The 12,233-nt window shown below is 44.9% G+C and overlaps 1 protein-coding gene across 1 annotated transcript; it reads right to left on the reverse strand.

The window, feature by feature from the left end:
* Positions 1–409: 409 nt before the first annotated feature.
* Positions 410–8,506, reverse strand: LOC110485186 (CCN family member 1). The gene is made up of 5 exons (XM_036941228.2): positions 8,206–8,506; positions 6,950–7,163; positions 5,893–6,309; positions 5,345–5,523; positions 410–2,538 (listed from the first exon to the last, which is right to left on the reverse strand). Exons 1-5 carry the CDS (start codon positions 8,254–8,256, stop codon positions 2,233–2,235), a joined length of 1,167 nt encoding a protein of 388 aa, XP_036797123.2. The 5' UTR covers positions 8,257–8,506; the 3' UTR covers positions 410–2,232.
* Between the last annotated feature and the right edge of the window lie 3,727 nt (positions 8,507–12,233).

A 12,233-nucleotide genomic window follows, 5' to 3' on the forward strand; every position in this document is an offset into this window, starting at 1 on the left:
CGGTTGTATCTGTACTCTACTAGTCAGAACTTTGAATGGGTGCACGTGTTTTAGGTAATACATCAACATCCAGGGTGTTCGTGAAACGTACTATTTTTTTCTTTTTTTTTCTTCCAAATGCAGCATGAACTCAGCCAGTAAATCAAAGTTAGGACAAGTTTTCAATCTCTTGTTCAATAAAGCATAGCGATTAAGTGACTGTGCTGTGCCCACATCACAGAACCCAGACTTGCTCAGTGCTAGCTATACATGGACTGGTTATATGTTAACTCAAATGGATTGCCATGCTTATGGCAAACTCAAACAAGGATGCATCTGTATGGCTGCTCTATAGTGTCCAGTTATAAAACCAAAGACTTCTAAAATCACAATCTACATAGGTATAAGAGTGATGGCAGTGTCTAACCAATCAGATAACGCCCATTTTTATTTTACAAAGTCAATCACCTAACAGGCTGTGTGCGGCAACTATGAAAGCCTGTCCCAACCTAGAAGTTGTACAAAAAGTTGAATCATAGAAAAATACAAATCAACACTTATACAAGGCAGGTTAAAAATCTCATGGACTACAATATAATATGGGCTTCAATACTTGAATCCTCTAATACTTTTCATAGAGGGAAAAGCATGTGAATTACGTCTTTAATCTGAGTGGTATATCTCAGACTAAAGTCATGAACATGGTGCATTAATTATCAACCCGTCCTGATAGGGGAGAATTTGGCAATTCTAAAGAGGTCCATGTCTCACCAATACAGAATCTTAACCTCCAACTTCAGACAACTGTTATGCTAATCTCTTCGAGGTGCTATAACAGACTGACGCATGTCTATGCAAAGGCGGACATTTCTAACCGCTGTAGTGCTGATCCCTTTGTAGTGTCCTCATGTCTGCTTCAGTCTAATGAGCATGATGTTATCGTCGACATGTCAACCTTCAATTGCAGAGAGCAGATTTATACGCCACAAACATAAAGCAACATGAGTAAGAGTTTTGTAGAGTATTGTGGATCAGTTGCTAGATTACAGGCCAGATTGAGTCTGAAACGGTCCCGCCCGCTAGTTACAAATTACATGTTTACTTCATATGCAGGCATTTTTATTTTTATAACAAACTAGAGGGTGGCTGAGGCTTTTTCTACCCCTCAATCAGGATTGTAATTTGCTTCAAATCAGCAACACGACTTCTCAATGCCAGAATCCGAGGCTTGTTCTGCTGGCGCTATGTTAAATGTCTCACTGTTTGAGGGCTGAGTAAGAAATGGAGACTGGTCCAACTGTGTAATGACTTATCACACACACACAGCCTCAGCCAACAGGTTCTGCACCAGTCTGTCTCTAACCATAACATCTTTTTTTGTCTTCGTCCACTATTGCTCAGGTAATGTGGCTGTTTGATTAGTGAACACTGGTGAGACCAGGGGTCAAGTCCCAGACTTCCTGGAACTCCCCTCTCTCTGCTGACAGATCTCAGCTGTTTTATCTCTCTCAGGGTCCTCCGGTCATGCCGCTCCAAACATAGCAGCATCTCTTCTCTCATTGGGAACCACTATCAGCTCTGTCACAACAATAAATATTACACATACAAATGTCCCTTCCAGAGCATTCTGTGGAGGCTCCATCTTCTGTCCCACAAAAACTTTGTGTTTTAGTGTCTAAATAGCAGGTATTGGAAATCTACTGGATAAGTAATTCTGTTTTCTTGCTTGTCTGATTCTCCTTCCACTCAAACCAGACATGCTTGCCATTGACAGGCCTTCTCTATGCTGGCAGTCACCATGAAATGTAACACCTTACCATCCCAAGTCCACAAGTCTACTGGGTGTGTGCAGCAGCTGTGTTGGAGTCTGCATTGGGTGTGTCCCACCTTTCTCCATCGTCCCCACAGTGCGGGTTCAGTCCCAGAGTACAGGAGTGCATGGGGAGTGACAAAATGGTGGCCAGACAAATCCATGTATATCTAGTTACACACTTTGGTGATTCCGGTTGATGAACCACAATGGACCGGGTGTCTACTCTAAGGCCGGCACTAGTCACTCATCTCTGTCCAGAATGCAGATCAACCAATCAAATTCCTTCACTCAGGCCTCCCAAAACATGCTCCAGGAGGGTGGTGGGGGATCTTTGCATCTGGCTAGTGTCTACTCAAAGATACTATTAGGACTACTTCTCTATCAGGGGCTTGGCTGGGGGGTAAAGTGATGGGGAGCGAGTGAGGGATTTGAAGGGGACGCTAGTCGGTGAACTTGTGTGTGTCTCCGTAGAGCCACTGCTGGGGCGGGAGGGCAGCCTCGTTCAGATGACTGCACTTATCACTGCACTTGCAGGAATGCACGAACATGACGGAGTGGTTGAAGCGCTCACCATCAGGGCAGGTAAAGGTCACGGAGGCGGTGCGTGTGTGTCGGGGCGAGCAGCAGCGGCCGTCCACACATACGCCGCAGTAGTTGGCCCGGTAGAGACGCATGCTGCGGCAGCCAGCATAGGACAGACGCAGGGGCTCTGGGGCCTTGTGGGTACGGGAGCACTTCCTCCCTTTCTGTGGAGAAGAGAAAGAGCCTGGCTTAGTCACAATCCCAGTGAACCACAACTGCAGTTATTATGCCAGCACAAGGAAAGTTCAAAACAACAAGACCAGGGCTAGAGAAGGGCATGGTGATAGTATGGGTGGGTGGGCATCCAACACCAACAGTTATGAGGTGGCATAGTGTCACATTAACGCCCCAACAACTCTCAAAACACAGAGAGAACATACAAAGACAGGTGCCTAACAACCAGACTACCCATATTGATCAGTGAATCTGCTCTGGTGAGATGTAGTGGGGGAGAGCGTTTAAGGGTGTTGCATGAAACGAGAGAAAGCGAGGGAGTGGGACAATAGAGAGCGCGTTGTGTCATACATACAAGGGCCTATTATCACCTCACAGAAACCTGGGCAGAGTGGGAGAGGCTGGTAGCATGGTGGATGTGGCTACATGTTAGCTCCCACAGAATTCAAGGATATGAGTCTCTACATTCCACTGTCACAACTATTTAGTGCCTTGTACTGTTGGTCTATAGGTCTTATAATGATGCTTTTTCCATTCACAGTTCAGTTGAACTTGTTCCACAAGCAACAGTACTGTGAATAGAGTGGGCTCAGACCCACACTGGGGGAGCTTGCCAGAGGGAGGGGCACTTAATACCATGATATTAATATGGATGTGACCTCGTGGGCACACCCCTGTTTAGACTGGGATGCAGGCATTGACCTAAATACAGTGCCTTGCGAAAGTATTCGGCCCCCTTGAACTTTGCGACCTTTTGCCACATTTCAGGCTTCAAACATAAAGATATAAAACTGTATTTTTTTGTGAAGAATCAACAACAAGTGGGACACAATCATTAAGTGGAACGACATTTATTGGATATTTCAAACTTTTTTAACAAATCAAAAACTGAAAAATTGGGTGTGCAAAATTATTCAGCCCCTTTACTTTCAGTGCAGCAAACTCTCTCCAGAAGTTCAGTGAGGATCTCTGAATGATCCAATGTTGACCTAAATGACTAATGATGATAAATACAATCCACCTGTGTGTAATCAAGTCTCCGTATAAATGCACCTGCACTGTGATAGTCTCAGAGGTCCGTTAAAAGCGCAGAGAGCATCATGAAGAACAAGGAACACACCAGGCAGGTCCGAGATACTGTTGCGAAGAAGTTTAAAGCCGGATTTGGATACAAAAATATTTCCCAAGCTTTAAACATCCCAAGGAGCACTGTGCAAGAGATAATATTGAAATGGAAGGAGTATCAGACCACTGCAAATCTACCAAGACCTGGCCGTCCCTCTAAACTTTCAGCTCATACAAGGAGAAGACTGATCAGAGATGCAGCCAAGAGGCCCATGATCACTCTGGATGAACTGCAGAGATCTACAGCTGAGGTGGGAGACTCTGTCCATAGGACAACAATCAGTCGTATATTGCACAAATCTGGCCTTTATGGAAGAGTGGCAAGAAGAAAGCCATTTCTTAAAGATATCCATAAAAAGTGTTGTTTAAAGTTTGCCACAAGCCACCTGGGAGACACACCAAACATGTGGAAGAAGGTGCTCTGGTCAGATGAAACCAAAATTGAACTTTTTGGCAACAATGCAAAACGTTATGTTTGGCGTAAAAGCAACACAGCTGAACACACCATCCCCACTGTCAAACATGGTGGTGGCAGCATCATGGTTTGGGCCTGATTTTCTTCAGCAGGGACAGGGAAGATGGTTAAAATTGATGGGAAGATGGATGGAGCCAAATACAGGACCATTCTGGAAGAAAACCTGATGGAGTCTGCAAAAGACCTGAGACTGGGACGGAGATTTGTCTTCCAACAAGATAATGATCCAAAACATAAAGCAAAATCTACAATGGAATGGTTAAAAAATAAACATATCCAGGTGTTAGAATGGCCAAGTCAAAGTCCAGACCTGAATCCAATCGAGAATATGTGGAAAGAACTGAAAACTGCTGTTCACAAATGCTCTCCATCCAACCTCACTGAGCTCGATCTGTTTTGCAAGGAGGAATGGGAAAAAATGTCAGTCTCTCGATGTGCAAAACTGATAGAGACTTCCCCCAGCGACTTACAGCTGTAATCGCAGCAAAAGGTGGCGCTACAAAGTATTAACTTAAGGGGGCTGAATAATTTTGCACGCCCAATTTTTCAGTTTTTGATTTGTTAAAAAAGTTTGAAATATCCAATAAATGTTGTTCCACTTCATGATTGTGTCCCACTTGTTGTTGATTCTTCACAAAAAAATACAGTTTTATATCTTTATGTTTGAAGCCTGAAATGTGGCAAAAGGTCGCAAAGTTCAAGGGGGCCGAATACTTTCGCAAGGCACTGTACATGTACCTACAATGTATGAAGGCAGGAGGACTATTAAATGGTTGCCACACCAAAATGGTGACCGCTGCAATCCCTTCCTGAAAGGTGGGCTCTACTTCCTAAATTAGCCTCTGTTTCAATTCTCCTCATTAGGAAATCCGACTGAGAATGAGATTTGGGTCATGGAGGAGTGCTTTGATGTGGGTGTCTCGTGTGTGTGTGTAAGAATGTGGGAAGCGTTTGTACTTTCACTCTGCCAAAAACAGTACACAGTCACTCACTCTTCTAGCCCAAGGGTTCCCAACCATTTTTACTCCAGGGCCCTCTTTTTTACGTCCAGGCCCCCCCCCCCCCGGGAGTAAATGTTTGACTAATATCGATGCCACATAGGCTGTTTACTACAAGAGAAGTTGTTTATTGCCTTCAGTTGCTCTTTATGGTTTCTAGACCCTTTACACGCACACACACACACACACACACTTTACCTTGGTGGGGATGGACATGGAGCTGCAGGGCCGGATGTTGCACAGACGCGTCTCCTTCACTAGCTTACACTGGGCGTTGTCATTGGTGACACGAGAGGACACGGCCATCCCACAGCTGCGTGAGCATTGGGACCAGCTCGTGGTCTGGACCACACACTGCCCTCCAAACTGCCGCCATGCTGGACGGAAGGAGAGAGTGGGGGAGAGAGGACCAGAGGGAGAGGCAGAGAGAGATGTAAGCACACTGGCCTCATTCACAGAACAGGCAACACTGACGCATAGAGGAGGGTGATTATAGAGAAGGAAAAGCTGGACGACAGAGGTATATGCTGTGAGAGAGTGGTGTGTGTGTGCCTCAGATGCACAAGTAGTGGAAAACATGGCGCACTCAAACACTGACATGCACACAAACAGGGAGATGCAGGGGAAAGGCTAGGAGTGCACAGTGGGTCTGTTTGTGAGTCGGGGGCTAAAACACGAACATGGTGTTTTACTGTAGGGAGGAAACAGACGGCGCTCTAAGGCAACATCACGGCGCCCTCTCTTACCCGCCAGGTGCTTGTGCCCGCGCAGCTTGTCCCACTTCTTCTCTACCTCCACCAGCTCGTTTCCCATGGTATCCTTGGGTTTGTAGTGGTATGGCTTGGAGTATGATTTGTAGGGGTAGGGAGGGTAGGGCATGAAGGGGAAAGGCGGGTAGGCTGGAGGCAGTGGGTGCCGTTGTACTGGGGGTACAACGGATGAGCCCTTGTGGCAGTCGATACTGAGACAGCACTGCCCAGGCACCTTGACCAGGCGCGGGGCAGGGCAGGATGGCGATGCCAGGGGCACGTGGCTGGGGCACAGGGGCATGCAGCCCACCGCACCATCAATGCACGTACACTGGTGCTTGCAGCCAGCCTGGAAATTCTCCCCGTTCTGGTAGATCCGTCCGTTGTATTCGCAGGGGCGACCCTCGAGCTTCGCTGTTAGGGGAGACAGATAAAAAAAGGATAGACTTAATGTCTGTATGTAGAAGGATCTGAGGTATCACTAGCCTATGGCCATGCCTTTGGTTGTATTGCTTAAAACACAAGGAGTTCAAGTTGAGTGAGGTAATGAACAAAGTGGAGGAGAGGGACAACAACAGAGACAAAAGGAATAGAGAGAGAATGGGCACATCAACAAGAAAGGTCCAGAACTAATTGTGTATGAGAGGTAGGACGTGAAATGACAGTAGAGGAGGCAGACACTCTATCCCTAGTTTATGAAGGAGCCTCTATTCTTAGTCCAGAGAGGAATTTTGACTTGTTTACAATGTCAGTCCCTCTGCGGGACTTCCATACAACACCCTCAAATACCCTCCTTTATATAGACCCCCCTCCCCTCCCCCACACACATAAAAATACCCCTGTGTGTGTGTGCATGCGGCAAGACACAGAGCTAGATAAATACATTCTGCCCCCTGCTCTCAGCAGTGTGGCTCGGGAAGATGTTCTCTCTTCTAAACAAACCCCAGATCCATATCAAAGATGGCCAACATTCACTTTTCATTGAATCCATACAACCCCAGGCTAAACCCAACCCTCATGAACCCTGACAACCCCATTTGTATTGTCTACATACCCCTGCAGATGCCATGAGTGTGGCCCACGTCATTGCCATAGTTACACTCCAGCCCCTTGTGGTGGTCACAGGGGTGTGAGTCGTGGCAGTTCTGGTTGAGCTGGGCAGCACACACCTTACAGCAGCCACAACCGTCAGGTACAGAGCTGACCCCCGGGGGACAGGAGGGGGGGCCAGTCGGGCACTCACACATCACAGGGCAGCCAGCACTCACCTACAGGGGGCAGGTTGGAGGGAATGGTGCAATACAGAGGATTGAAAAAGGGATTTCAATGAGGGCCGTTCATAGCCTAAACATTAATAGAATGAGAAACTGTTTGTTTCAAGTGGAGTCAGGCTACACAGAGCACAGAAGATCTTCAAAGTGTGGTTGGCTTAAATATTCACTAAATACCCAGCAGCACCAACCCCCTGGGACACTTTCCCACTCTCTGTCGCGGTCACCTTCCTCTTGGCAAGGATGAAAGAGAAATTCAATGCGAACCCCTCCCTGAGTCCCAACACCACAGCCCCCCATAACCCTGATAAAAAGATTTTGGGTCTGCCTGTCTACAGCCTGTCTACAGGATAAGACTGTCCGAAGTATCCCTCTGCTGCCATGCCATCCTGGGCCAGGGAGATTGAGTGGTGGGGTCTAAATTGTTTCCGCACAGCAGGTTCCATCTATTTCCAGACCTGAATGTGTCACTTTTCATCTCGGTTTGGGAGCCCTAATTGGGTCCTTGTGTGCCACTGGGGTTTAAAGGGCAGTAGTGGTCCAATATTCCAATGATATTCAGGAACCCAGGTAAAACATGAGCACTGGCGTCAGGTTAACATCATCTGTCATGTCATGCATTAGATTCAGATAACTACACTGTTCCTTTCTGTCTCCATCTTAGTGTATAGAAGACACTGTGGTCAACATCACTTGCATTACAGAGTACAGTACCCTACTTTTTTTTCTGGAAACAGATTTTAGTAGTGGGGTGTCTCCATCTGGCCATAAATGTTCACTGTAAAAGGTAAAACGACAGCATTTACTCAACTGTAACATCAAATTCACAGTGCCTTCACAGTAACGCAATATTCAGAGACCCAATGGTATTTCTTATTACGCTGAAGACAGAGGACCAGTACGCTTGTCGGTGGTGCAGTCTGTTGACAACCCGCCACTGTGCTGACAGGAGACCGACCACAAACGTGAACTTCTATTTACAATGTTTACACAAGCTTGGCTGAGGCCAAAATAGTACAAAAACATTTCATACACTTACCAAGGCAATAGTCGTCATTTGAAATAGAACAGGCAATATTAACGTCCTCATGTTGTCAAATGACAATTGAATAAAAAAATTAAGAAAATAGAACTACTGTCACAAGAAGATAATTGTTGTATTAGTCCACGAACAAAACCCCACAACGGGAACTGTCAAACAAGGCGCAGTAATTCCAAAATTAATGTGTAGTGTTCTTCATAGAATATCAACACCTGCACATTTCAATCGATTCCTTTTTGCAGCTCCGTTATATATTGCCCCGTGCTTTTGTTGCAGCTCCGCCTACCACAGTCGGTCTAGCCAATTAAGAGGCGGGCATGAGGCCAGGGTATTCCAAACGGGGAGGAGGGGTTTGAGGCGTGGCCAACTATGAATGCGTTCATTCATAAAAAATCGGAATTACTACATTCCAAAGAGGACCTGGCGTTTGGTGTTTATTATTTATGTTTGAATTAAAATAATATTATTGATGCTTTTAAGTTGTTTTTACACGCATACCTCTGTCCAGCTGCTGTTTTGTGAATGGCAAGATAAATATACTCAGATGGCTAGTATGTGCTACATTAATACTGGAACAGCCATAGAAAACAGTTAGGAATTTGGTCCCCTTTTTTATAGAAATACTTGACGAGGAGAGCGAGACAGATAAAGTATACATATAGATGGGCGTGTAGACGTGTCAGTGGAATTAGCTCTGATATACCAAAATATTGCACAACTCTACAAAGGTGATGGTGAAAATGATAGCAATAACAACCCCTTTCAATCCATCACTCTCTCCTCCTTCCATATCCTGTCTGTCGTCAACATCCATTTTACCTTCCTCATAGGTTCCCATGGTGCCCCTCCACGTGGCCTTCATTCGTCGCTCTCTCTTCCTCTCACAGACATTTATTGAAGGAGGAAGTGTGCTAAAGGTCCAGTGGTGGTGAGTCCAGACCAAAGCGGAGCGGAAGTGAGAACAGTCGGGCTAATCCAGGGCTCGCTCCCATGGACACGGACACAGGAAGCTCTCGGTTTACCTGAGCTGGAACACACTTTGACCACATAGTGTGCCCTGTTACACACTGATACTGTGTTAAGAGGTAGACACACATACCACAATCCACTGACACACTGTTAAACTGTACAGCAATCATGCAAACATACAGTACCAGTCAAAAGTTTGGACATGCCTACCTATTCAAGGATTTTTCTTTATTTTTTACTATTTTCTACATTGTAGAATAATAGTGAAGACATGAAAATTATGAAATAAAACATGGAATCATGTAGTAACCAAAAAAGTGTTCAATCAAAATATATTTTATATTTGAGATTCTTCGAGGAAGCCACCCTTTGCCTTGATAACAACTTTGCACACTATTGGCATTCTCTCAACCAGCTTCATGAGATAGTCACTTGGAATGCATTTAAATTAACAGGTGTGCCTTGTTAAAAGTTAATTTGTGGAATTTAAGCCAGTCAGTTGTGTGGAGTTTGAGCCAGTCAGTTGTGTTGTGACAAGGCAGGGGTGGTAAACAGACCATGTCCATATTATGGCAAGAACAGCTCAAATAAGCAAAGAGAAACAACAGTCTATCATTACTTTAAGACAGGAAGTTCAGTCAATCTGGAAAATGTCAAGAACTTTGAAAGTTTTTCCAAATGCATTCACAAAAACCATCAAGCGCTATGATGAAACTGGCTCTCATGAGGACCGCCACAGGAAAGGAAGACCCAGAGTTGCGAGTTGTCTATGCTGTAATGGATAAGTTCATTAGAGTTAACTGCACCTCAGATTGCAACCCAAATAAATGCTTCACAGAGTACAAGTAACAGACACATCTCAGCATTAACTGTTCAGAGGAGACTGCATGAATCAGGCCTTCATGGTCGAATTGCTGCAAAGAAACCACTACTAAAGGATACCAATAATAAGAAGAGACTTGCTTAGGCCAAGAAACACAAGCAATGGACATTAGCCCGGTGGAAATCTGTCCTTTGGTCTGATGAGTCCAAATTTGAGATTTTTTTGGTTCCAACCGCCGTGTCTTTGTGAGATGCAGAGTAGGTGAACGGATGATCTCTGCATGTGTGGTTCCCGCCGTGAAGCATGGAGGACGTGTGATGGTGTGGGAGTGCTTTGCTGGTGACACTGTCAGTGATTTATTTAGAATTCAAGGCACACTTAACCAGCATGGGTTCCACAAGATTCTGCAGCAATACGCCAGCCCATCTGGTTTGCGCTTAGTGGTACTCTCATTTGTTTTTCAACAGGACAATGACCCAAAACACACCTCCAGGCTGTGTAAGGGATATTTGACCAATAAGGAGAGTGATGGAGTGTTGCATCAGATGACCTGGCCTCCACAATCACCTGACCTCAACCTAATTGAGATAGTTTGGGAGCAGTTGTACCGCAGAGTGAAGGAAAAACAGCCAACAAGTGCTCAGCATATGTGGGAACTCTTTCAAGACTATTGGAAAAGCATTCCTCATAAAGCTGGTTGAGAGAATGCCAAGAGTGTGCAAAGCTGTCACCAAGAAAAGGGGTGGCTACTTTGAAGAATATAAATATATTTTGATTTGTTTAACACTTTTTTAGTTACTACATGAATCCATATGTGTTATTACATAGTTTGTCTTCAAAAAATAATGAAAAACCCTTCAATGAGTAGGTGTGTCCAAACTTTTAACTGGTACTGTACACTGACATGAACTGTAACGACAAAGTGTGCCGCATTACACACTGTTTTACTGAAGACACGCAGACTGTACACACACTCCTTTATCCTCTTCCCACTCATTCCATCTCTGTCTCTTCCTGACTGTGTAATGAGGTGATGTAATTGGTCACGGTAAGAAGATCCCCAACCAGCAAGAGAAAAGTAATAGATGGACACACTCACATCCGTGTTGTTGTTTTCCTATTTCCTCAAAGCTTAGGTTACCATGACTCATCAAAGGACGTGTCCTTTCCACTGTAGTCTGAACTGGTCCCACCCAACGCACACATACACTTTCCAATATATAACACCAACAGAAAACACACACGCACAGACACTCAAAATTCACACACACACACACACACTTCTCTCTCTCTCTCTCTCTCTGAGATGGATATGCAAATATTAAATGACCTTTCTGCTGACCTTTGCATTCTATGTTGACAGCAAAAGTCAACTGGTAATAGCTAAAGTGACACTGGTTTGTTTTCAGATCTTTGACTACTTCAGTGGAAACCCTCCCCGTTTATGATCAAATGGAATTTACAGCGGTAAGCGGGAAGGTAAAGGGGGAGAGGAAGGAGCGGGAAAAAGGTGGGCGTTGGCAGCTGAGGAAGAGATCAAACATTATACTTTCATAAACAAGTCTGTGGAAATCAGTGGAGGCTGCTGAGGGGAGGACGGCTTATAATAATGGCTGGAACGGAGCGAATGGAATGGAAAGGGAAAAGGGGGTAGTCAGTCAGTTCCGCATTTAACCCAACCCCACTGAATCAGAGAGGTGACGGCATCAAACCATGCGTTTAAAGTATTTGATACCATTCAAATCATCCTCCATAATTAAGGTGCCACAAACCTTCTGTGGTGGAAATAGAAAAAGAGAGGGAGAGACTGAGAACAGAGAGAGAGAGTAAAGAAGGGAGATAGTTCTGTGAGATCACTGAAAAGAAAGACGAGGTCTACCATTTCATGACTGGCAGTTCAGACCTAATTTCTCCATTACCAACTTTTATTCCAAAACAACAAAAGTTGGTTCCATGAGAAAGGTAAAAAAGAGATGGTCAGCTGGAGTGAAGGCATGGGGTGTGTAAGAGCGATAGACAGTGTGTTTACACCACAAGAGGTTGATGGTACCTTAATTGACCATGTTGTTGTCATGTTGTGCTGCTACCATGCTGTGTTGTCATGTGTCGCTGCCTTGCTATGTTGTTGTCTTAGGTCTCTCTTTATGTAGCGTTGTCTTTCTTGTTGTGATGTGTGTTTTGTCCTATATTTTTATTTTATATTTGTATTTTTAATCCCAGCCCCCACCCCGTA

The sequence above is a fragment of the Oncorhynchus mykiss genome, chromosome 13, assembly GCF_057628025.1.
Source record: "Oncorhynchus mykiss isolate SJ-2025 chromosome 13, ASM5762802v1, whole genome shotgun sequence".
NCBI lineage: Eukaryota > Metazoa > Chordata > Actinopteri > Salmoniformes > Salmonidae > Oncorhynchus > Oncorhynchus mykiss.